At 32.7% G+C, this 27,659-nt stretch overlaps 1 protein-coding gene across 2 annotated transcripts; it reads right to left on the bottom strand.

The window, feature by feature from the left end:
- Nucleotides 1–5: 5 nt before the first annotated feature.
- Nucleotides 6–26,667, bottom strand: LOC125059793 (potassium channel subfamily K member 1-like). Of its 2 annotated transcripts, XM_047664413.1 has the most exons (7): nt 26,553–26,667; nt 19,432–19,539; nt 17,737–17,841; nt 3,497–3,637; nt 2,627–2,836; nt 2,121–2,309; nt 6–1,525 (listed from the first exon to the last, which is right to left on the bottom strand). In XM_047664413.1, the coding sequence occupies exons 2-7, from the start codon at nt 19,529–19,531 to the stop codon at nt 1,227–1,229; spliced, it is 1,044 nt and encodes a 347-aa protein (XP_047520369.1). In that variant the 5' UTR covers nt 19,532–19,539; nt 26,553–26,667; the 3' UTR covers nt 6–1,226. The 2 variants fall into 2 exon arrangements, with proteins under 2 accessions (XP_047520369.1, XP_047520360.1); XM_047664404.1 differs by lacking the exons at nt 17,737–17,841; nt 19,432–19,539; nt 26,553–26,667 and adding an exon at nt 16,457–17,116.
- Nucleotides 26,668–27,659: the final 992 nt, after the last annotated feature.

The following is a 27,659-nucleotide window of genomic DNA, read 5'->3' as shown; positions in this document are numbered from 1 at the left end:
CACTGTTAGTATATATAGATCTTTATTTTATTATTCTATTACAAATACATAATACCTTAAAATACAAAAGCAAATATTGGTTTCTTCTAAAGTTTTATATTTGCACTCATAGTACGTTGTCTAATATGAATACGTATAAATTGAAAGGATTTTTGCGTATATCTACAACAGTCACTTGTGTTAGATGCTACACGTAAGTCTGATATTATATTTTGTGCTTTTACATTTGCAACGTTATTTTTAAAACAATTGAGAACTATGATAGAAACGTTTAAGCTCATACAGAACCTGCTATACCTCAAGTTATAGGTTCGAAATAAGTAATATTATTGGACAATAGTCTCCTTACATTATCGTTAAAAAATATTGTATATCGTGTTCTAAAATTGTTGATATGATGTATAATTTGTCTGATATTAGAGACGGTGCAATTACTCAAAATCTTCATCTCTTCAATATTCAAAATCAACACAAGAAGGTTCTATAAATGTCAGTTATATTGTGATAATTACTGACAAAGTATATTTTTGCTTAAAGTTTTAATTTAATTAAATAATTTTCAGACATGTGGTTAATTTAGACAGATATCTAGATATTTCTTCTACCCTATACAGATAAACACTATTTTTTTTATTTGTGTAAATAGTTTCATTCTACATTTGCCAAATAGATTCTACTTAAGTAATTTACAAAACTATACATTTATCTATAAATATACGTTAAACCATTAAATATTTATGCATCATTTTAATAACGTGGTTATAATACCATCCATAAAATTATATTTTGAAATATCCTCTACGTATCAAATAAATTAATATTTATAACAAACTATTACATTGTTACAAAAATAAAACGAGATCCTATAATCTTAATTCAAATGAGTTAGGATATTAGACCGATTCATTTATACAAATAATCAAACAAACTACTAATAATATAGGTAAGCATATGAAAAATAAATTATCTGGGCGATATCGAGCAAAAATTTATTTTACGCGCCTCAGATCATGACCTGAGATAATGACAATTCACTAATGTATAATACGGTAGAAAAGTAATAACATACTTGTTACAAGGTTGCCAAGTTAAAGCTTCTTAAGCACGGTATAAGTATCTGTAGTAGGTAATATAGACAATAGAAATCTTGGCCAAAAGTAATTCAAAAGAGGTTACATTTTTTATGGTCAGAATAAGAAGTTGGCACTTGAGATTAAAAAAAATAATTACGGCACCCTCATATCTCTTGCGTGTACTGGCGTTGTGTCCTCAGGGCTGGGGCTGTCATCTAAATGCGGCCTGATTTGAACCACGGAACGGCGTTGGTCATGATGATTGTAATCGTCTCTCATCATAAGGCCTCCTACGCCATACCCAGGGCAAATTCCGGAGCCACTAAGTCGCATTTTCTCGGGGTCTTCCTCTAGTTTCATAGATGAGAATACGCTGCTGAGGTTCAATTGTGGAATATCGTAGAATACTGTCAGAGTTAACATGAGGAATGTTAGGCCGAGCAGGAGGTAAACTGAAATTCAATTTGTTTTTCATTAATTTATCCAACGAAGGGTTACAAAGTTTGTTTACAGATTCGCAACTTCATGTTGAATAATATAAAGAAACTATAATAGATGTGTGTGCTTTAAATGATCAATTGTATCTAAACTATAAAAAATCAAGTATTTCCCAAGTAGTTCAGCCTAAGGGCGTGGCGGTTTTCAGTGTCCGTTAGGTGAGGGATATCGGGTTCGATTCCCGGTCAAAGCGCAAGTTTATTTCTATAAATTTGAATTTGTTCTCTGCCTTTTGGATGGTTGTGCGATACCGGACGAGTTCTTAAACCGTACACGGAGATCATGGTCAAATTTCTAAGGTATGCAGAGGGCATTGAACCTAAGAAAGGAGACTGAAGTTCAGAATGCATGTATCAATACGTCCTAGGCCGAGGGTGGAAATTAGAAGTGGTCTATACGTAGAAATTCAACATCCTTTATGGTCCCGGTAGAATTCCAGAGCGACCCCAGAGCCTCTGTAACGCGGCTTTGTAGGAACTACTCGAGGTGGTTTCAAAAAAAAGTAGTTCAGTGTACGTACTACATTAGAATATTATAGAGATAACTTACAAGTAGTAGCAACTTTGTATAGAGGCCTGTAAGCTTGTCCTGGCGAGTCTCCGGGTATGTAGTCTCCTAAGCCGATAGTGGTGATAGAGATGAAGCAATAATAAAACGAGTCCAAATAATCCCAATCGGGCTCCAACACAGAGAATATAGCAGCGGGTATCACCAGGAAAAATACGACCAACATTAGAACTGCAATAAATGGTTATAGTAAGTTATTTTAAACATCGTTGCTATGAGATGCAGAAAGAATTAAAATGAGCATCTTAGAAATTCATTTAACAGTCTGGTCATTAAGGTCAGCAAGGCATTGTGATCAAAAAAATTAACATTTAAAAAGCTTATATTGAATACATAAATAGCACGAATCGTTAGTAATTTTATAACAATTTTGATTTGCCACTAAGGCTAAGGAAAACAATAATAAATAAAAATATATATTTTTTCTAATTTAAATTCTGCGTAATCTTAAATACCACGAGTATTCGTTTAATTTCCAACATACTTACCAATAATACTAAGATGCACAAGTCTTATCGTGAACGGCCGATAAAGGTGTCCAAGAGAGCTGTTAAGAGCCCTAAGAAGGGCAGTGGCAGGGAGCAGTAGACGTTCCACAAGCGCTGAGAGCAGCACCAGAGTTAGGGGAATTCCCAGAAGAGCGTAAGCCATGCAGAATAGCTTGCCCGGCTTTGTCAATGGTGTCACGTGGCCGTAACCTGTTAAATTTCGTCTAAAATAAATAACTTAACATGGTTCCAAAAAAAAAACAGTGTTTTCCTACATATTTAAAAGAAGTCAAAAAAAAATTCTATATAAACTAGAAACAAAGGTTTAAATGGGCTACAAGTCCCATTGGAAGATACAAGTTGCCGTTTTTCGTAATTGTTTAAAACAATGTTGGCATGAAGCGCGACAGTAAAGCTAATTTTTTATTTTAATCTATATACATAAACCCAAAGATTTCCTTTAAAATATCTCTATTCAATAGAAGAAGGTATTTAATTAAAGAGCTTCGAAAGGCGAAGGCCATTTAATTTTGTCTAAACAATCAATATGAATTTATTTTCGGTACAGAAAATGTATTTTCATTATTCAACCCGAGGTAGACCCGTCAATATCAATTATTTCAAAGACTGGGCCAGTTTTCGTTTGAATTAGTAATGTTGATATTCAGAAAATAGCGGTCCTAAAATAATATCTCGGGCGTAATATGCCTGTGTAATAATAATATAGATCAATGTATAATACATTATGGAATCTTAGAAGAATTAAGTTTTATTTAAATTTATTGATAGGAACTTCGGATACTTGTTGTATTTATATATGAGAAAGGCTCATTCATTAGTATCTACGTTCTTCTGATACATATAACATACCAATAGTAGTAACGACAGTAGAGGCAAAGAATAAAGATTGACCAAAAGTCCAGTTTGGTCCCTGGGTGACATTTTTCGAAGCGGCTACTCCTTGGTTACTAGCGCCGATCACGACTGCTAACAGAGTTTCTAAATCAGCATCTGTAACGGAAAATCGATTTAAAAGGCAAATACAACAAACATAGCTGTTTTCACAACTCTATAATAATAAATAAATGAATATTAATTCTATACCTAAAGATATATAAAAAAAACTCTCAATCGCCATAGTTGCAATTTAGAAACAAAACCGAAACTAAAATCTTATTTTTGCTTATTGCCCCGTTGGGTTAGTGCTTTGTAATATGTTCCTGTCCACTTCAGCAGACGAAAAGGTAATCATTGTGTTAGTGTGTAACCATTATCAGTATTACGTAGTTCTCTGTATGAACAATGATTAATAGTATCAATAAGTTGATATGTAATATGTATATTTAACACACCATTCGATTTACGACTAATAGTTGCTTGATTAATTTTACAACTAGCGTGAAGACCGTAATTATCAGATAAATAATAAAGTGAGGTGAGACTGTTAGTAAAGTGCGGTTGGGGTCTTTAGCCTCGTTAACATGCCATATTAAATAAACATTCTATTTCGACTATTTAAATAGTAGATTCTATTTATGTATATATACGTTTTAGAATGGAACATAAACGGTCTTATGAAAGGTGCCCTTAAGTTAGTACAGTATCTGTTACTATGGTAACCATTCTTTTTAAAAGGTCATCGTATCTATGGTAACGAACACGGTACTGAGTTTTGTCCAACTTTTGTAATAACACCGTTAAATTACTTTTTCTTTGTTGTTACGATATATTTTTTTTAAGGGGTATATATTTACCTTGTATGCTAATTGATATAATCGCTAAAAAATATCCAAAACTGCTTTATCACCATAATCTTTTTCGGGTCTTTTATCATTATATTACCTAGGCTACCAAGGTAATTTTATTATTTCAACGGGAAAATCACATTTCCTATCGATCAATAAATCAAATCACGTTAAAAATCAAGGTGGCTGAATTCGCTACCAGGTTTAAATAATAACTTTTGAGTTTACTATCGAACCTCCGAGTTATGCGGAATATCGTTAAACCAGACTTCGAATATGAGTGTATAAAAAACCGTCTACTATCTATTCATTAACATTTAAATTCCCTTTCTAGTTCATGAGATTCATGAAAAACTATTGAAGATCTCTACATGACGTATACGATTGCATTATTCATGGCTCTCGCTCGCTCTAAATGGATTTTGATGCAATGCAATATCGTTGTGGGTAATTGCATTTTCAAGAACGGAGATAACTCGAATAGCGTATTATTAATTCATCATTTAATCGCTCAATAAGCGTTATTGTTATAAAATACAGAACAGAAGCAATACAGAATAATGACAGTTCTGTCATATACACCATATGTTCTATACGTTTTTTTTTTAATTTGTAAAAGTTAAATGCCGATATGATATCTATATGATATTTATTTAGACAACGATACCTTGGCGATAAACATCATACCATATTTTGTACTGTATAAATTGTCACGAAACAAGGTTAACGCCCAAGCTTAATTAAGCAGAAACCCTTTTTAGGTTCGTAAAGCAGCAAGTTCAAGATAATTAAAATAATAATAATGTCTTTTTCCTAAAGTTTCTGGGTGCTCATAGCATTATAAAGGGAATTACTTCTGCCCTGAATGATTGTTTGCATAAAATACGCTTTCTACAAAATGAGAAGGCTCCTTATTAGAATGGACCCATAGAGAGATAAAATCAATTCTATTTTGTTGACTTTTACATCTTTTCTACATATTAAAAAACTTAATTGACGTTAGCATTTACTTGGATGTACCGTAGTTTTGTTATCTATAGAGAGGCAAACGTTTATACGATGTCTCATTTACTATTTAGGCACCTAAGCGGCTTAGGGACGGGAGCACCTTTAATTGAAACGGTCCGGATGGGTTCAAGGCTTTTGGTTAATTAAAAATTTACCGAGCGAATAGGATTCTTAATCCCAAAAATATGTTATCTGTACAAAATAAGTTTAAACCTGTGGCTTTATAATCTATTCCATCACTAATAACAATTTAAGTAGATGTATATATAAGTTTTTTTCTATAGAACAGGGGGCAAACGGGCAGGAGGCTCACCTGATGATAAGTGATACCGCAGCCCATGGACACAGCTCTCAATGCCAAAGGGCTCGCGAGTGCGATGCCGGCCTTTATTATTATTTAGTATGATTGTAATATATATTAAGTTTAGATATGGACTAAATATTGTATTTCTTTAGGCATATTTACTATATGTTTAGCATGTAAGCTAAACCGTATTAAAGGCTTTTTTTTATGTATATACTAAAACATCCCGTATGTGATATGTCACATAAATAAGTTATTCGAATAGCTAGGTTAAAATAAAAAACCTGTATATTACATTATTTAATTGAATTAAGTTTAACACATTTAGTTTTTCAAAAATAATTGATTACTATTGCATCTTGTAATCAAAACGTTTTGAATTCTAGTTTAACATTTTATAACGCAACCTCCATTACAATTGTCTAGTTTGCAAAAAGTAATACCTACCGCCTGTAATCTACTCATTAAACTCTTATTGAGAATATGTAAAGTCTATTAGAATCTAAATTTAATATCTTCGTCTCGATCGAAGCATGAATCTAGGTTACATCGCCGCATGTTTCAGCAGAAAATAATTCAATTATGGTCATATCGTTGAGATACTTGTCGGCCATTTTTAAATATGAGAAACAATATTTAATTGTAAGGTAAAAACGTTTATTGAGATTATTAAACGAAAAAACTTGAATTGTTAAACTCCATTTATATTTCATCGCAGTGAATATTAACTCTGGGAAAGTCTAAAATTTCAAAGAAGTAAGTGTTTACGAGCAAATAATTACTGATAATTTATTATCGTTCGCGTCGCTCTCTTGTCTTTGGTAAAAGTCAACACTCGCGACTATTAGGCAATGATTAATTTACCTACTTTAAAAATAATTATTTACTCCTAACATTGTTAAGTTACATGTATATATTTTAGTTAATAATAGGAAGCGAAAACCATGTGGTGTTAGCAATCATCGCACACTTGAAGCCAAAATGAGCCCTTTCCGATAATGTCCAATAGGTCGACACTTATATTAAAGAGTCATTTAGATTTAAGAACCCTTTAATAAGCTATGTTAGTTTTTTGTTAGCGTCGCAACCCCACTCACCCTAATTTTATATGAGTTATAAGCTCATGTTTTTGCTCAACAATTAAACCCAGCTTTAAAAAGTTTCATTTAACATACATTTAAATACCCCTCGAAAAACCGCCACCGAAATTAACTCCCCGTATTTAATTTTAATTAAGTTTAATGGATAGAATTCGTATAGTTGGTAACAAAGTTTCGGACCTTTTAGTGGCGAGACAGGTAAAATCCCCGGTGACCCTTAAATCTTTTTTGTCACACAACGTCCCAAAAACTTATTTGGAATTTCTATTTCTATCATTCTTTATTTGATACTTTAGAAATGGACTAGCAGTAGCTCACTTTTTCTAAATTTGTGGTTAATTTTTAATTATTTGTGACGACTTTGGTCACTTTGGCCAATTAATTATGTGATTGAATTATTACAAAACATTATTTAATAATTCAAAAGAATATTAGTGATCTGAGTTTTGTAAAATCTTCAATTTATACTATTAAAAGCGACCGCGCTCTTTCGTAGTCAGTCAGTAGTATTCTGTAGCAATATTTCTATTGTCAAACTCAAACTCAAACTCAAACTCAAAATATCTTTATTCAAGTAGGTAACCAAGTACACTTTTGAATAGTCAAGTTAAATTAATCGTAAATTTACATTTACTACCAGTTCGCAAGTCAAGGGCGTAGAGCGGGTAAGAAGAACTGGCAAGAAACTTTCCGCCACTCTTTTTAATCGCCAAGTATTGTCATACAAATTGTTTGAACTGGAGCAATTCAATCCCAAGGATTAGGATCATTTAAGTAGTCCTCAAATTTATAAAAAGCTTTGTTGATTAATTTTCGTTTAACGAGGACTTTGAATTTATTTAGTGTTAATTCTCTAATTGCGCTTGGGAGTTTGTTGTAAAAACGAATACAATTTCCATATAAGGAGTGATTTATCTTTTGGAGCCTGGTTGGTCGTACACTCAAATTAGTTCTATTTCGCGTATTATACTGGTGAAAGTCACCATTTGTTTTAAAATCGTTTATATTTTTTTGGACATACAACAAGGCTTCAAGAATATATTGACCAGATAGTGTCATAATATTTAATTCCTTAAACTTATTCCGTACCGACTCCCTCGGAGAAACACAACAAATACCCCGAACAGCCCGCTTCTGCAGCACAAATATGGATTGAACCTCTGCAGCAGCACCCCACAATAAAATGCCGTACGACATAACGCTATGAAAGTAGCTATGATACACAATTTTAGCCGTGTCCTCATCAGTAAACTGTCGGATTTTCTTTACTGCATATGCTGCAGAGCTCAGCCTATTCGAAAGAGTCTCTATGTGTGGGCCCCATTGGAGTTTACTATCTATTGTTATGCCTAGAAAAACAGTTTTGTCAACAAAGTTTAGTTCACTGTCCTTAATTTTCAGGTTACCAATATCTCGCTTTACGCTAGTAGTTGTAAATCTAATACATTTTGTTTTATTCTCATTAAGCAATAAGTTATTTACATTAAACCAGTTAACTATACGAGAGATAGAATTGTTTACATCGTCCAATAATACGTTATTCCTATTCACTTTAAATAGAAGTGAAGTGTCATCAGCAAACAATACCATCTCATGAACTTCGTTGACAAAGAATGGGAGGTCATTTATGTAAATCAGAAATAAGAAAGGCCCGAGAATCGATCCTTGGGGGACGCCCATTGATACCTGCGAACCCGGAGAGGTGACTCCATTGACATGAACTCTTTGGATCCTTCCCTTTAAATATGAATTCATCAGGCTGGAAGCTTTGCCATCAACGCCATAGTGTTGAAGCTTTCCAACGAGTATATCAGGATGAACACAGTCAAAGGCCTTTGACAGGTCACAAAAGATGCCGACTCCATCATATGATTCTTCCCAGGCGTTAAATATGTCCGAAATCAACTTCACACTGGCATCGATTGTGGAGCGACCCTTAGTGAAACCATACTGTTTATTATGTAAGAGTTTATTTTTATTAAAATGTAAAGAAAGCTGGTCTAGCATTATCTTTTCAAAAACTTTGCTCAACGCAGGGAGCACGGAAACAGGTCTGAAGTTTGACGGATCAGACTCACTACCTGCCTTGAACAACGGTGTAATCTTACTTAATTTCATTTCGTCCGGAAAGACTCCACAATCGATTCAGCTGTTAAAAATTATAGACAATTCAGAGCTTATTACATTAATAACGGAATTTAAAATGACTGTTGACATACCCCATATATCTTTACTTTTTTTTAAATTAATAAGCTTAAAAGTTTTAACGATATCATTACAAGTTATATGTTTAAACTGAAATTTAATATTACATTCAGGTACACATTTTTCTAGCAATGAGATCGCAGCAGCAGGTGAAGAATCTAGGGACTTGGTCGTATTTAGTGGTACATTTGTAAAGAACTCTTCAAAAGAAGAAGCTACCTCTGGGTCAGATTTTATTAACTTCCCTTTAACTTTTAACATATAATCAGTTCGTTTGTCAGACGTTTTACCTGATTCTTCATTTATTATTTTCCAGGTAGCTTTTAATTTATCCATGCTATTTTTTATTTTTGAACTTAAATATTGAGACTTTGCAGTTTTGCAATCTTTTTTGAAATTATTTGAATACAACCTAACATATTCCCTAAATTCCACACTAGTGTTATATTGCATTTCGTCATAGATTTCATATAATTTTAACCTTTTCCTGTGTAACTCCTCATTTGCCCAGTCACAGAAACTTGTTTTCTCAGAGACCAATAAAGTCTTTTGAGTAAATACTTTCTTGAATTCATCAATAAATGATCCAAAAAAAGTATTGTATAAATTATTAGGGGATGAGTTGCCACACAGAAATGGCATTCTATAGACCAATGCTTCTCTAAATCTGTCCAAACGGTCATTTGTAATAGGAGTTATCACAATTTTCTTCTTTTTACATGTTTTTTGTTTCCTTAATTGGAATTCAAACCATTGACCAGTGTGATCAGATTTAAATCTATTGAAAATACAAACATTCAAAGGGGCTATGTCACTATATATGTTATCTATACAAGTTGCGGTGCTAGCTGTTATTCTTGTGGGTGAATGAAATTGATTTATTAAATTGTATGAACGAAAAAGACTAAGTATGCGTACACTTGAATTAGAATGACAAAGTAAATTGACATTAAAGTCCCCACACACAATTAGCCCTTTATTACACTTTACTAATTTACACAATATCTCCTCTAATACATTTTCAACATTATTATAGACAGCTGATGGAGGACAATATAGACATACAACAATGAATTGCTCCAGTTCCACACAGGAGATTTCAATAGTTAGTTCTACAGAGAGGCTGATAATATCCTTTCTTTCTTTGCATTTAAGTTTTTTACTTATTAGGATTAATGAGCCACCATGAATTGCATTTTCTCTGCAAAACACACTACCAACCCTGTGGTTACAAAAATTAAACAAAACTTCATATTTTTTTAGCCAGTGCTCTGTTATGCACAAAAAGTCTATTTTTTGACTATTCAAGAATAGTTCAATTTCTAATTCTTTATTTTTCATCCCCTGTATATTTTGATGAACCACAATAATTTTTTGGGAATGAATTTTATCACATAATATACTTACCTTATTATTGCAAGAGTGGTGCTCTGTTGTCCTATTATCTAATTTAAATAAATATTATTTGGAATTTCTTCCAAGGTCTTATAATCGAATGCTTGCTCAATAGAAGCAAGGGGTCTAGCCAAATTCTTGGCTGTCATCTCTATAAAATATGATAGCGAAACAGCTATCTGTCTTTTTAAGAAAGCAGGTAGGTAATAATATCTACCCTTTGTAATAAAAAACTTTTTTGTATTGTATTGTATTTTATTGTATTTATTTACACCTTTTTGCACAAGAAATTAATTACAACATTAACAATAAAAATTAAAAACAAAAAAAAAACATGGCTGGCACCTCTAAATAAAAGTTATTCCGTGGCAAATTATTTTTTTTAAATATTATTATACTTGTGTACTACAAGAAGAAAAAATGCGATAGAAAGTAAGTTTACTTTCTATCGCGTTTTTTCTTGTAAGAAAACTTTTTTATTGTGAATTCATCATGTTCACTAAACTATTTATTTCGCACATTTTTTCTATGCAAAATGGGCTTAGCTGTCAGGTATATTGTAGGTGTCAGTTCAATTTAACGACACAATAATAAGCGTATTTACATTATGAAAAAACATGATATATAAACGAGATAATAATAAATACAATTCATTATTATCGATAACTATGCCGGGGTTCACTCGGTTATTTTACAAAGGAATATTTAATGTAATAACTGGAGTGATAACCTTTTAAGTGGGTCTTCAATCTCTTAAATCATACTGGAGTTCGTTGTTGTTATCAACATACAGCAAAATGTATAGATAAATCGCTCCAGAGAAAAAACTTGAAAGAGGTTAAACATGAACAAACGCGGCTCTCTCAACAGTACTCAACCCAGTAACAAGTGAGTGGGTTAGCTGGACTAGTTATTGTGTAAGAAATTTAAATTAAAATATTTATTTTTTTCCGATAAAAACAGGGGAATTGATTATATCGCCGTATTACCATTATCAATTATTATTAAAAAACTAACTGTGACTACCAATAAACATTGTCATATTACCTAATCACATTAGCTATCTATATAGAGAAGAATGGCATTCTTCGGTTCTCTAATAAATCTATATTATTCCGACCAACATTAACCAATTACCAACAGTCATTTCTTTGTTATCAATACAATGTATCTCGGGGTAAGATCCCAGATAATTCCGATTTTATATTAGATCATAGTATTATTTTCTATACAAAAAAAAATGTTGTGAATAGACTTGATGAAATTGGCTGTACGAGAAATCTATTATTGAAATATTTTAATATGTGTATTGCTAAAGTAATATATACAATTTGCATGTAGTAAATTTTTTGAACCTTTTTTCAATCAATATTTTTAATCAGGGTAGTATTATATAGTATCACTAAAACCTTCTTTTATACTAAAGATGTATATATACTTTAGTGTCACATAAAAAATATACACATAAATAATTAATTGATTAAAAACAACCTAACATTTGCATATTCTATGGGCTTCATACTTTCGATTGGTATAGAATTTATCTAATAATCATACCGGTGAAATGTTTAAAAAAATATATTTTTTTTAAATTAATTAAACATACTCTGGACTGAAATTTGCTAGGCAACCCATATGGATTATATTTATTGACATATTAAATTATATATAAAATAAGTTTCATTAAATAAGCATCTCGGTGAAGGTCGTTGTATAGCGGGATCTTAGACCATTATTTAAAGCGTCATTGTAACGATCAAAATTTAATTAACCATTTTGTATACGTTTTGTTTGATTTTTCTAGTAGTAAGTTTCTATTGTACTATAAAGAAAGTGGAGTAAATATGAATGTGGAAAGACAACTTTCAGAATTTATGTAAAAGAATATTGGAGATAAGTGTTTCGACCGGATTTAAGTTTTGTTTTTTGTTTTAATCCGATTACAAAATAAAGCCCTTTCACCTGTTATTGAAGGTTTAATCGAAAAACCTTGTACATACCTAGTTTTTTACTGTATTTTAAAATACAAGGAGACACAAATTTATTTGCCTGCTGGATTACCAGCACAAGTTACAAACCGACCTCTAAAGTAATTACTTTCTAGTTTGTTATGAATATCATTCGTGTCTTTTGGAAAATATAAAGTGAAGTTTTATACCATGTTGACCAAGTTGACCTCAACGAGCCCCCCCACTGATACGTTACGACACAATCTAACACAGATTGATAAACAACAATATTATTTAACTGATAAATCACATATATACGATTCATGACGACAACGGGTCATCACATTCAATAACAATAATAGCTTTAGATCTTGACGACCAGTATTTGACGCTTATTAGCCAAGATTAGCTAGATGGTATTATTATTACTTTGAGCTCTTCTCCACTCTGATACGCTATTACGTTGTGTATTTAACAATTCATAAAATCTTTAAGTAATGTTATATAAGCCTTGATAAAGTATACGATAATATACGTCGGCAAAGTAAATGATGTCAAATTTAAAAAGAACAAAATTACTTGAATCAATAGCCAGGTACGCCGAGTTGTAAGCTCTTTGGTCGATATCATAAGGCCCGATTTTCTTTGGTCTTTTTTAAGAAGTGAAGACCAGTTATACGATAATCAGGCCTCGATATTAAATTTCATTATGTTATAATACTGATTCGGAAAAGCTTTTATAATAAAGAACAACGACCTGCTAAGAACATATCTGAAGGAGTTATAAGTATGGCATGAAAGACTAGTCCGAAAAATAATATAAATTAACTATGTAAATCTACATAATATCCAGTACTTGGCGTTAGAACTACTTATGTTTAAGAGGTCAGTGGACCGCTTCAACAAGGCACAATAACTTATAATTACTGTTGAGATTGTGAGAGGTCAAGCTGTATGCAATTTTGTATTAGCATGTGTTGTAGCGTAACACTTATAACAATTAAGAAAATATTCAAAGGGAAACGACAGTCGATGAAACTGAGTATTACATCTGAGTTCTAGTTCTAGTTTCTTCATATTTTTTCCTAGAATGAAATCCAAAAAAATTTAAGAAATCGAAAATAAAAGAAAAAATACAAATACAGAAATGTGTCTACTCATTGCCACAGTACCTATACAATATACATATATATAGTAGTAATTTACAATTACAAATAAATAGACATTACACGTGATATTACAAAAATAATAAATAGGCCAGTAGGAGGCACTTATGTACCTATCGATTAATTCTATTCTTAAACTAGCAAATTCAAACTGTCATACACAGTTAACTTATCTGCGATCAAATATTATCTGCTGGTTTATTTGTGGAATGAAAACAATTTCTAAAGAAATCTTCAATTTCTCTTCATTGAAGGGCATTCTATCGAATAATAACGTTTTGACAAGGGTCTCTGATTCCAACACACCTGACTCCCAAACTCAATTTACGGAAACTTTTCTTTTACATTTTATCGGAATTCTAATAAATCTTCATTATTTAGAAGTTGACGGGGAAATTCTTGATGGACGTGATTGTAATTTTTACCTCAAGAAGAGGCAATTACTCAATTATTCTTACTGCATTAGGTAGTTATTACTTTTTGACTAAGGATTAAATCTTATATATAAAATTCTCGTGTCACAATATTCGTTCCCATAATTCTCCGAAACGGAGATTATGCATATTCAGTAAGTCTGAGAATCGGCAACTATTTATATTTCAAACCCCTAAGTGATAAGGGGTGTCCACCCCAATTTTTTTTTTTATTTTTTAGTCAAATTTTTTTGTTTTTATTTCTTTATGATACAGCATACAAAAATACATACAACCCTTAATTTTCATCTAACCTCTACGATCAACCCCTATTTTTTATTTCTTAGTTAAGAACTTATAACTTGAGCTCTGAGGTTTATATAGAGAAAAATCACAGAAAAACCTAAAAAGTTTTCATTCCGGAAAACCGAACAGTCTCTGGGGTAGCATAGCAAAATGTTCCATGTTGTATGTACTAAAAAGGTAGGCTAGGCATTAAGGAGAAACGAATTTCGCGGCTCGTTAATTTATAATAACATTTGATTTAGGTAGGATAGTAGTATTTGTTTTATTATAATGAACTCTCAGACAGAGCAACAATGAAGCTTTCTACTTTACTTGGTAGGACCACTCTAGTCGAATTTAGTAGTATGGATGCCCTATGAATGAATGAAGCTAATGCTAGAAAAAGTACAAAAACGGTTCTTAAGGCAACTTTACCGGCGTAAATATAACTGTTACCCCCTTCTTGTAGCCATCTGCGTTTTTGCTAAATATGAAAAACTTGAACTACAATGACTACGGACTACTTGAATTTTGCACTAAATATTTCGAGGAGTAGAACAAACTGCATAGGCCTCCTTCCAGAACTGCTAAGACTTTATGTACCCGAATAGTATTTCAGACCCCGGTGGCATACCCTACTGTCTGAGTGGAGCGCAAGAACTGTGCTCCGCCAGCAATCACCGATTCCGCTTATGATCTCGCTGTTTATCCGTTTCCTCAGAAGTGGATATATTTACGACAGGTTTGGGAAGACGGAAAGATGTAGTTGTTGTTTTTTTAAGTAGAAAAAAATTGATTAGTATTTTAACGTAGTATGTTAGTTAGTATATATATATTGTTGGGCGTGTATGCTGTAAATAAAATAAATCCACAGCCAAGATCTTTGGAACATGGTGTAATGGTTGCAGCAACAAACAGTGTGTAACACAAAAAAACTTGGCGATTAAAAAGAGTGGCGGAGAGTTTATTACCAGTTCTTTTCTTCCGTTCTACTCCCTTGATTTGAGAAATGGATTTGTAAAATTAGAAGCATTAATGTTCTTTATAGACGTTCAAAAGTGTACATTGTGTTACCTATATGAATAAATGATTTTGATTTGATTTGCGGAAATATTTTGTTCAAGTTAATTGGGTTCCAATTCAGACTGTGCACCAATAACCAACGGTTATTTCTTATGTGCGCCATTAACAAGTGCTCGTACAGAAACAGAAAATATTGTGACGTAACCGGCAAGTCTTAGACCCAGACTGATCTGGACCATAAATGATAAATTTCAATGAAAGAGATGCAGAAATGTGTTTGCAACACGCCACAACGTAGTTTTACTGGACTTAATACTTAATTATTATTTCTTAAGCGAGAGTTTAGGAAGAACAACTGGTTTATAACCAGTTTCTGATAATAACCTTGGTTGGCTACAAGTCGGTTTAGGAATGTATCGTATGTATAATCTAATTTAAATGTAAATATATTTTAGAATATGTATAAAATAACTATATAACGCGTTGCGTTGAATGCGTTATTTAGTTATATTATACAAATCCCGTATACATAATGTTTATAATTAATTAATGGATAAAAGAAATCCTAATTACAAATACAGATTAAACAGCAGTATAATAACAGATATAAGTACTTCAAGGTTTTGTTTCGAACGAGAAGCTATGTAATATGTAAAATTATTTATCGAAACGTTATCATAGTAATAGATCGTAATATCAATATAAACTGTCGTTATCATTTATCAAATACGTTCAGTGGGTATTAAAGTAATATCGAACATATTGTTTATTTACATGGTCCCCGTTTTATATCGATATCTTTATATGTTACCAGTGTACAACTAAAGTCACACTCATATTATTTTTTACAATTAAGGAAAGTTTTTGTGGTTGTCAAGTAATTAAAAACTGCCTTTGCAATTAATGAGAACAAGTTTAAAACTAACTGTTCTGATTTTAATATTTGATAATACGTCTACTCAAGTATTATAATTAAGCGTTTATGTATTCCTTATATACATTTGCATCATAATTGCAGTTATTATAATATTCTAATAATAAGCGCGAAGTACCTCATTTTAAATGTGGTAGTAGAAAAGAAAAGTATTTTTCTAGTATGATTATAATCAGTATAAAAGCAAGTTACAATTTCAACTATATCTACGAGATATTTTGTTCAATGTGAGCCGTCATAAAGCCTCAAATCGTTTCATTAACATTTATTTATTCGTCTTCAGAAAGTAAAATAAATTCTTACCCAGAACAGTTGGATTTTTAAGCATAAAGTCCTGTTTCGCACGAATTACTTCCAATCTTATCTGGTTTTCCAAAGGCGTCTCTAGAGCTGAGAATACCAAAGCACCAGACAACAGATACGTCACGTAGAAAACAGTGTAAATCAATAGAAGACACGCAAATCTCGCTTTCCCGAAAACCTTAGTCGTGGCGAACAGTGGTTGGAACGGCGGATGTTCCTCTTCATACAAAATTTCTCTTGTTACAATCATTTTCTTAGGATACGGGTACACTTGGCTATGCACCGTCATATCATCGTCGCTTCTATTAGAGCTCATGCTGCCGTACGAGTGTATTCTCTTATATTTCTCCATTATGCTATCGTTTCCAAATTGCTGGGCAATTTAGCCGAATCACTAAACTTTATTCAAGTCCAAAGTATTATTTTCACGACAACGTAATCTTTTAAGCCGTAACGGCTGAACATATGGTCAACTGTATTTAAAGAATCTTTTGGGATGATTCGATTCGAAAAACAACGAACAAGCTTTATACGTTACACGAATCACTTTAGGTGTCATCGTGATACATTTTAGAAAGAGTTAATTTAAATGTGAGCAAAGAAAGTAGACGACTATCTATTGCCACGTCCGATTAACAACTGACAGTACGTCGTCTGAGCAGTGTAACCATAACCGCATCATACTGAATGCGCACACGCACATGCAGTAACCGCAGTAATGTTATGAGCTGGAATAGCGCAATTTAAAATGAAGTTTATTTCTTAGGTATTGTAATAAATAATCATATATGTATAATGTAAAAGAAAAAGGTTACGGATAATTATTTAATTTAAATAGTTTCGTAATATTATGTAATAGAGTAGATACTGCAACTTCGAAAGTATGAAATGTTTAATTTTTAGATTAATTAGTTTTGTTACTAAAAATATTATCAACAACCTTTTAATGAAATTGTAAATAATCTTTGAATAGTAGTGTTGGCCTAGAAGCTCAAGCGTATGACTCTTATCCCTAAAGTCGTAAGTTCAATCCTCGGCTGTGCACTAATGGGCTTTCTGTCTGTGTATGAATTTAACTCTCACTCGTAAGGTGAAGGAACGAGAGGAAACTAGGCTTACACAAAACGTCGATAGCGTATATGAGGCACAGAAAACATGATCACAAAATAGAAACAGAAATCTGAAGCTCAGATGTAATAGGTTTCAAAGTTTCAAAGGCACTTTGATACAGGAGCAAGCGACAAGGAACTTTTGTATTTTTACATAAGGAAAATACTTACCAGAAATACATGGATGGTCTTGCAAAAAGCTGGTTTTCGCTTTTCTAATATTCTCATCTTTGACTCGATCCGCAGGCTCTTCAATAGCTTGAAATACTGTTGCACCTGCAAGTTAAAAAACATCTACAATAATGTAACACCTTATTCACACATCGGATTTGAATGAAAACCAATTGAAATACATTTCACAATCCATATTTTCAGTCTTGCAACGTTAAAACTTTTATTTAATTAGTCAAGAAACTGTAAATAATCGCATTGAACAATTTTGTGCATGATCAAGCAGAAGACAACTAACGCGAATATAGTTAGGATCTGAAAAAATCTTCTTTGAACCTTCTGTTTGAATTTAAGAGGGGTGTTTAATAAACAGTGAGAATGCGAGACAAACTCCTTCAAAAGAAAAAAAAATACTGGCAGGTAAAGCCCAGATATTAGATATAATAATAAAAATAATATCAAACTTTTGTTTTTTAAAAATAGAAGTTTGATTGCGTTCGTGTCGGAACGTGATCTGATAAATCGATAAAATTGAAGTTCGCGCAGTAATAAAATATCACTGTTTGAATGTTTTCTAACTAAATCATTTGTATTCAAGACTTGAGGGGTGACATTCGGGGTTTATAATTCTCCATATTCTACGGTTGGGCGTCGGTATTGAGTTCAAACGAGGAAGAAACTCCATTAACGAGGACCTCCGCACGGGACGCCCTAAATCGGTAGTGACTCAACAAATTATTTAAAATGTTGAAAAAATGTCGTGGCGAATCGTTGTGTAACAGTTTGTTTTATAGCAGACGAAATGAAGATTTTTATAGGAAGTGTCCATATAAATATATGTTACACAACCATTTGGATATCAACAAAGTCAGGGCGCTCTGACCAGGAGAATGAAACGAAACTGAAAATTTCACTTCCGAGAAAGGAACATGACGAAATATGCAAGTAGCAGCGTACCAAACTCTCTTAAGTTGTTTTGTTCCACCAAGACACCGCGCATAAGCCCAGTGTTGCGATGGCTGCCATTCAAGAATTCGCTAAACATTCTTCATATTAACATGACCTAGCTGAAGAAGTTGACGCAGTCGTCGCCACGGTACACGATTTTCAAGGGATCTGGGATTTTATTTAAAAGGGAGTTTTTATAAATCTGAAAGATGACAGCATCGTAAAATAGAATAACGTTTTATAAAAGATAATTGCGTCACTTCTTATTGAGCACCTCTAGTATCTAGTATTAACATGTTAGGCGTCTTATTAAATTGTATTATGTTTTTAAGTGTATAATCAGATTTCCAATGAATTATCTACGTGGAACAATCTTCGCAGACAAATCCGATTAGAAACAAATTAGTATTCATGAAATGAATTTGCAACTTAGCGGTTATTCAATTTATATTTTATTTAATTTGTTTCGTAGGACTTATAATATTGTGAATATAGAAAGTATAATAAAATTGCCGCAACAGAAATTTCTTTACCTTGGGTATTTTTAAGAATAGAAAAAAGATAAGACGTAGGAAAAAATCAAAGCGCTGAAAATCACCGTGCCTTCATATAGGAATTATAACTGGAAGCAGCCAGAAATGAATATAAATCGGGGAGATTTTTCTTGTTTTTCGAAATCACATTACCCTTTTCAGTCTCAGAGTTTTCTTATTTTAATCACATCGATACTGGTTTTTTACTACTTACCCATAGACAAATACAGTCCCATGGCCGTAACAAGAAGCAGCAGGCGTAGCATTGGCATGCTCCGCACATGTTTCACACAGCCCGGCATAACCAGCCGCATGGCAGGAACTAAAAAAATATTTACAGTATCGATACAGTAAGATAAATAGTGTCGTGTTATTATTATTATCATTATGTCTAGGTACAGGTATCAAAAAAATCTACGAAACATCATTTGTATATTCTCCATTAGTGAAATAGCAAATAAGAAGAATTTTCTGGAATTCATAATAAACTTTAAACTCCGTATCCAAGCTGGATGATAAAGGGTATACAGTTGCTGTGATCTCACCCTGATTGTGCACCAACGGATTTATTAAATTAAATATGTAACTTACGGCCAACTTGCAGCCCATATATGAGGAGGCTTTTTATACCATTCATCCTAATCTAATAATTATATAAGATATGACGTAAACAGTTATCTGGAGACGTGTGAAGTAGTTGTGGTGAAAGACTTTCTTAAAGAAAAGAGCGCACCAATTGCACATGGTAACGCACTCGCGAGCCTTTTGGCAGAGTTTCCATGGAGGGTGGTATCACTTAACATCAGGTGAGTTGTTTGCCCCTTGCCCGTTTGCTATAAAAAAAGTAAACTCCACCATAGCTAAGACTGTCTGATGTGCATAGTGTCAGTGTAATGAAAACAAATATATCTATGTGTTGGTAGTACTAAAAATTAATAATATAATTTGCACAAAACAAATTTCGAGTGGCATGTTAATTGGCTGTTACTTAGGTATACGCAGTTTTCATTGAAAACATCGATGTTGAATGCAATTTATTCGATAGTCAATCAAGCTGAGGTACATAGGTCGCGCCCATTACCTAGCAAATAGCATATAGATATAAGCTCTTTAGATCACTGATGAATATCGACTGTTTTAATTGAATTGGATAGCACTCTCAACGGTATATGTATGTAGGCGTTCCATAATATTCAGTTTTAATTAATTAAACTGTAGATGTCTCGAGATTAGGTTTGGCTATGAATAGCTCTGAGGCTGTAGTGTATAAAATCCTTTAATCACTATGAAAGGGAAACATTTCTGCAAAGAATTATAGATAATCTATGAATGCAACATGGTTTTGCCTATGGTACTAGTGTACTTAGTGTAGGCCCAAAATACTATAAGTATGTAATAATTATTGTGTAAGTTAGAGAAACAGAAGAATCAATGGACTCCGCGACAGTTCGCCGACGATCGATACTCAAATGCCTCAATCTAAATATGTTCTAATATTATTGATGTGCATGTGTGTTAAATCATATTTTCTTGTATAATTTAATGCATACTCGTTATTTTAGAACTAATAAATAAATAAACATATTTTTATAGGCACTGATCTTTGTATTTTAGTCATTTTATATAATAAGAAAATATAATATGGCTCTATCGAGGTAATAACGCTTTTAAACGAACCTATCGCGTGTCAGATAAACAAATTCTATCGGCAATTAGGCCGTCCATTAGCCGTCTAAGTTCAAAAATTAGATCAATATTAGAATAAGCAAATAACTTTTGAGTACATTTATTTTAGTTTTAATTTCTGGTCTTTCTGTATCACATTTTTTGTTACGAAATAGCTTTTGTTAGTGGATATTTCCAGATTATGTATAAAATTAATCCGTATCAGATATTTTCCTGGTACATTATATTAATACAAATATAGGTATATCCGCCATTCATAAAATTACAAATAGAAACGTAATTAGTACAAAGATAGCAATTAAGTAGTCCGCTTTAAAGCCTCGGTAACACAGGTAACTTCTAAAATGAAGATTTATTTAAACCAACAACCTTTCTCAGAAACGTCCCTGAAATAGACTTATAATTGTAATTTTAGAAAGATACTAAATTGTAATACTTAACTAAAATACTTTTCGAAATAATTTCCAGTACAGCTGTAGTTTAAATAATGAACACAATACTTACATACTAAAATGTAAGTCTATAACTGTAACTGCCTTGTCCTATAGATAGCTAAACAAAGATGTTTTTGTACATAAACTTATAAAACAACAATTAGTACTAATAACTAGTGATAAAAGACAATAATAGACAGTAACGAAACAGTACCACGAAAGCTACAAAAGAGAACTTACTTTTTATTTTAAACCATTAAATTAACACTCGCGACGTTTATCTATTTAGCCACCGCTAATTTCTAATTATTTATTTAGATTCATTTAGAAAATGTCCAACAAGAACATGGTATAGTCATTTTTTATTATATTTAGCAAGCTAGGTCTAATTAAAAATACCGTATTATTATTGTTACATTTTGCCTCTGAAATTCCGTAAGAACTTAAGTTGATAATTTTCTTTCGAGAGCACTCAAGTTTTGCTCGTGCCAAGATGAGAAAAATGTTTGAAGTTCTATTTTTGTTTTTCTTTAGTAAGAAGGTTCTTAGGGCTTCGTTAATATTAAAGTTCTGTTCTGTTAGAAATATTTCAAGTGTTTCCCAGGAGATTTTTATAAAAAAATTGTATTACTATTGTGTTATATTTGCTATTATAAAAGAATACCGAGAGTTTTTTACGCCGGCTTTTTCTCTCGGCCTACACGCTCTGTCTTCTTTGCCGATGAGTAGGGATTAATAATTTAATGACGTGGAATAAGTGATATGTACCTGTATCTTATGTTCCATGATAAACATATCATATATATATCACATCATATTTTGAATGAAAATTACAGAATTTATAATTTGTTCTAAATGTTGAAATCATAAACACTTCCATGTATACTTAAACAAGAAATCAGACATTGCCAATTATTTTCGTATTTGAAATCAGCTGTCAACTTTAATGTTTTAATAGAAAATATCAGTAGTTATTTCGGTGTTTAAATTGATTTATTACTTAATAATCTTGTCTCTCCAGTACTATGGTCATGTTTTACTCCTGAATTTGCAACTCATACATATTGGTAGCTATTATTATATTATTTAAATAACATTTGTTACACGGCATGTCTAAGACGTCTGTGACCCACGTATAATTGCAGGGATCTAGATGTTTTTAGCCTAGCATAAGTTCTTAAGGCTCTCATGACACACTACTTAAGGGTGGCCTGCGATCGACCAGACAATTTGCCCGCGCGATTAGGGAGCGTTCAAGTATTACGTAACGAATTTGGGAAGGGGGGGGTCCTTTAGTAAAACGTTACGATGCGGGGCGGGGATTGAATTACGCGTTATTGTTAATATTATTATCGACTCTCCAGTACTTTACACCACATAATGGTAACTTATAGGTATTAAGAGTCACTGGGTGGTCACGAAACGTTTTACCGTATAGACAAACGTAACGGCGCGTTACATGGGGGGGGGGTGTCAATAATCTCCAAAAATTGCGTTACGTAATACTTGAATGCTCCCTTACCCTCTTTGGTAACTAACATGTCGTATTTTCTAAGGTAGCATAAATAACCGATCCTCACACTTCAAGAATCGGTATACCAATTACAAATTTAATTTTAACCTACGCTTTGACCGGGACACAGCTAAGCCACGAGGCGTCGCGTCACTTGCGTTCACTCGCCAGGCACAAAAAGGTGACTTTTTCTTTGTATTTATCTCCGTTAACGACAAATATCATTTCAATGTTTTGTCTTATACCTATGGCACTGGGTCACATTGAACTTATTTATCGTTAAAGTTTTCTAGTATTTTGTTGATATTATTTAACTAATATTGTATTATTACGAATGTTATTATATTCGGATCAAAATGTCAGTGTGTTATTCTAACTCTTAAATGAAAATACATGAACATATAAGATTGTCAGATGTTCAGAACTCCCACGGATATTCCATAAATAAGGGTATTAAATATTCACATTGTGTATCAAATGTTCACAACCTACTTTGTAGCCACCTACATGAATATATGAAACAAAACACCGTTACGTACCTACATAAAATAGTCACCTGAAATAATAGAAATTGTGAAAATGACATGCAAAAAAACCTGTAAAATTTCGTAACATCGAACGTTGCAGACAAAGTTCTGTATTTAGTTTCCTTCTGTTCCTGTCGATCCGAAAAAGTTCGATGGAATTGTTTCGATGGATACAATAATTATTACTCATGGATTCTGAATCTAGGATTTAAGCGACCATTGACCAAGAAATTAAATGAATGAAATAAAATTTTGATGTATTCAAAATTAATTACAAATTTTGAAAGGGGGTTTACTTAAGCAGGAGCACAATTTTTCAATAACTTGCCCAATACTGTAAAAAGTGTGCAATACATTATACATTGTGTCTAAATACTGAGGGTGTTTGGTCAATGCGCATAGGCACAGGCAAGTTTGAATGTAATCTTCTGACAATATTTTTATTCAAATATGATCAGTCTATGCAATATTTTGACACATTTTCACAACTAACCTACTTAGTTCTATTGCGAAGACAATTTCTTTCAACTCTGCATTACACAGCGTATTATAACATCACCCTATTGGCAACGCTCAAACCCTCCACCGATCGCAAAATTAACATACGCAAATTACAATTCACCTTCAGTGGGGAATGACCAAGATGAGTCACAGTGCAAAATCACATTTAAAACAGCCCTCCAGACAGCATCCGTGACTAGACAGTGGTCTAACTAACTGTTGGTCCCGTGATAGTCACGGTAGCCACCGTATTTATGTTCATTGTATTCTAAAATTTACTTTATAAAAGCATAAATCTAAGAAAAAACATTTTTATGTTCTTATATCAGTGTTGGCCTGGTGGCTTAAACGTGCGAATCTCATCTCTACGTTTGAATCACGTGCACCTATGGAAAAAAAATTGCTTTGTGCGCAATTAGCACTTGCTCCTATGACGGAGGAACATCGTGTGAAAACCAGCATGTCTCAAATCCAAAATTCAATGACATGTGTCAGAAACAGAAGCCTCATAACCATCTTAATGATCGTAGAAGCGGATGCAATATGCACCCTGGGTTGTAGTGCCCCTGGACTGTTATCATAATCTTAGCTATATTTCTTTTGTTTTTAACATGTACCATCTACCATGGAACTGTTTAATATATGTTTTATAACCACTTACAATACAAGAACTCCGTAGTGTAAAGGACGTAGAACAATTGTATCACAATCGTAATTAGTTTAAAATAAAGTTTATTGTCATTATTTTAATAATACTCGAACGTTTATAACTTCACCAATTTGAAGCTTCGATGTATATTCAATTCCTCTGTGTAAGTATTAAATACTGTACACATGTAGCAGGTATAAATGTGAAATAAACCATGTAAGTTCAATCGAAAAGTTAAATCCCTTGCGTCGCAAAACCTCACGACGAAAGTTCGAAATAGGATTGAACTTTTAATTAGGGATATTGGAAAATTGCTGTAAAGCTCTAACAAAGTCCGTTAGCAAGATATTTTATGGCCAGAGGAATTTTCTTTTAACGACCTAGGCTCTCATAACCTTTTAACCACTAGCTATAACTTTTACATGGTTTGGAAATAGTAGGAATTTGTAGAAGCTTGAAAATTACAAGCTCCAGATTATATTGTACAAAGTGAGCTTCAAAGAGCTTCTTCTAATTAAACCACAGCGAATAATGTGTGTCCCATTAATAATTTTGGGATTACGTTACCTATGTAATACAACTAATAGTTCAATACTTATAATATTCAAAGATTATATATTCAAGTAAGGCTTACGCGAAATGTATGATGTCTCTCTGTGTCTCAACCTGTATCTATTTATTATATAATTAATTTCAGTGCAATCGAGCATGAATATACCACTTTGGTATGAAATGTATTGATTAGGTACATTTGCAAAGAAAACCTTGTCACGGGTTAAAACGATATTAATAATTCACATCGTGTCGAGACTTAAAGCCGACCTTAACCCTATCAACAACAGCCGTTTTGCACTTATATTTTCACATAGTGCTTTACATACATAAAACTATATGTGAACGTGACAAGACCAAGCGTATTTGCTACCAATTGCAGATTTTTCATACGAAAACTAATATAGTTATTTTGTGACGCTTGGAAATAATACGGCTGCTTGTCATTCAGTTTAATAAACAATAATTAATACATAAATTAACCCATCAGATTACAAACTAAAAACCTAATACTCATAATAATAAATGATGTATTCATTCTTCAAACTCGCAAGCTCAAAATCTTCAATCAATAGATCGATAATTTAAAATATATGATTAGAGTTACAGAAATATATTTAGATACTCTTTATAATATTGTACTACGCAGGTACATACGAATGTTCTTTTACAAACTGTCGTTCGCCTGATTGATCGACATAACACATCTTTTTTATTCCCGACACGAATACAATCAGAAGAAAACTTTTAAAACTTCACGATAATAACCTTGAGATTTTTCTCTTACGGCTAACGAATCTTTGGTAAGCTTATAATGTAATATTAATGGCATTTATGTATTTCAGACTTTATGTGAAAATAACTTTTAGTAAAAAACCATTAATTTGTATAATACAAGTCTATCCTTTCCTTGTCTTCTATCTTAATGATTTTAATGATAAAGGCGAAAGTTTGTAAGTTAAGAAAGGTGTTGTCAATCACCATTACTTGGGAAAACAAAAGAATCTATTTTTAGGATTTAATATTATAATACGGTTTTATATTTTTTAAAGAAATTTTATTTTTAAGATTAATGAATTTACGCCAATAATTCAGACATATGTAAGCCTAAGAAAATATTAGCTGCGTTTTTTTAGATAAACTCAAAATACCTTAAATTAAATAATTGACCCTGGCAACTATTTCATATTAATTAAAGGATAATATAAACGGGATAAAATAATCAAGTAACAGGTAGGTTACTTATTTATTAAATTGTACTGTTTGTTTGACACTACTGACGTAAACCACCTGTGGTCATTATTTAGGATACAATACGGAGCTTTAGCCTTCAAAACCGTATAAAAACTATAATATTGGATTACAAAAGCTATGAATATAAGTAACTAACACATCGGAGTTTAAATTTGCTAAATACATTTATAACTATCATATTATTTTCAATATAAATAGCAATTTTTTTTAATTACTTACCACTTTGAAAACGCTGTTTCGATATTTTTTAAAATTAGAGTTAGTTTTCGCGAACAAATTATATTTAATAGCTAAAAGAAAAGCGGATATCTGGACGCGGGCAACACCGACCAAGTACCTCGCTGAACTGAGATTTACTGAAGTCTGAAACGGCCTGTGGTATTAACAGGCTATATTATTATTGCTGAACATAGCCTGAAAGTGGTGTGATAGCTTTACAAGGCCCGATACGATATCCGATCGGATCAAATATACATTCATTATTAATTTATTCAAAGTTTTTAAATCTTTAAAAACACCAAAATTCTGTTAAATTATTTTCTTTGTTGTAACGACATTATTATGTAAAGAGGTTTATCAGAGGTTCCTACATTAGTTCCCCACGTCCTATTGAAGTCAATAACAGTCCTTGGCTGAAGCAAAGGCCGCTTTCTACATCACTATTCTTCTTGCATATTAATGATACGTTGCAGTCAAGTCATCTATTACTATGTGGATGACCGCGGGCACCTTTGATACCGGCCATGCTAATATTTCTCGGGTTGATGTCGAACAGTGTCAGAACAAACTTGTGTCTGATATCGAGACCGTTTTACACAGTTTCGGACTGGGGTCCAGTTTCGTAGTATTTAACCAAATAAAGACACAAGTTTGCAACGTTCAGGTTGCGGCCATTTGGAGGGAAAGCCTTAAATTTAATTAGGTTTTGTTAATCCTCCAAAAAGCTTGTAAGCTTGTGCTCAGTAAGGCGAAAAAGTTCTTCACTCTTCACATCGCTTGCAACTGTATAAAGCCCAAATTGGTCCTCACAGTACAAATAGGTGAAAACAGTACTCACATACTCTTTACTTTCCCTTTCCCTCAGCATCTTCTACCGTATTTACCATGAGGAGTGCTCTAAAGAATTGTTTGAACTAATACCTACGGCTGAATTCCATCATCAGACGTCGGGGCAGAATGAAAAATTCCATCCTTTCCATCTCGACGCCTGGCGTTCCAGCACACAGCGCTTTTAAAGCACTTTCTGTGGAAGCAGGTACCGTAAGTTATTTCCAAGCTGATAAGACTTAGGGGCCTTCAAGAAAAGAGCGTACTATTCTCTGAAAG

This window comes from Pieris napi, chromosome 2 (assembly GCF_905475465.1).
Source record: "Pieris napi chromosome 2, ilPieNapi1.2, whole genome shotgun sequence".
Lineage (NCBI taxonomy): Eukaryota > Metazoa > Arthropoda > Insecta > Lepidoptera > Pieridae > Pieris > Pieris napi.
This window is presented reverse-complemented; position numbering and strand designations above follow the sequence as displayed.

What these genes read in the sequence shown, in the direction of transcription:
- LOC125059793 (XM_047664404.1), bottom strand. Translation starts at nt 16,808, where the DNA reads ATGGAGAAATATAAGAGAATACACTCGTACGGCAGCATGAGCTCTAAT. An exon ending in TAAAAATCCAACTGTTCTGG is followed by an intron (nt 3,638 to 16,456) that starts GTAAGAATTTAT and finishes TTTCCGTTACAG; the next exon opens with ATGCTGATTTAGAAACTCTG. An exon ending in TACTGTCGTTACTACTATTG is followed by an intron (nt 2,837 to 3,496) that starts GTATGTTATATG and finishes GAAATTTAACAG; the next exon opens with GTTACGGCCACGTGACACCA.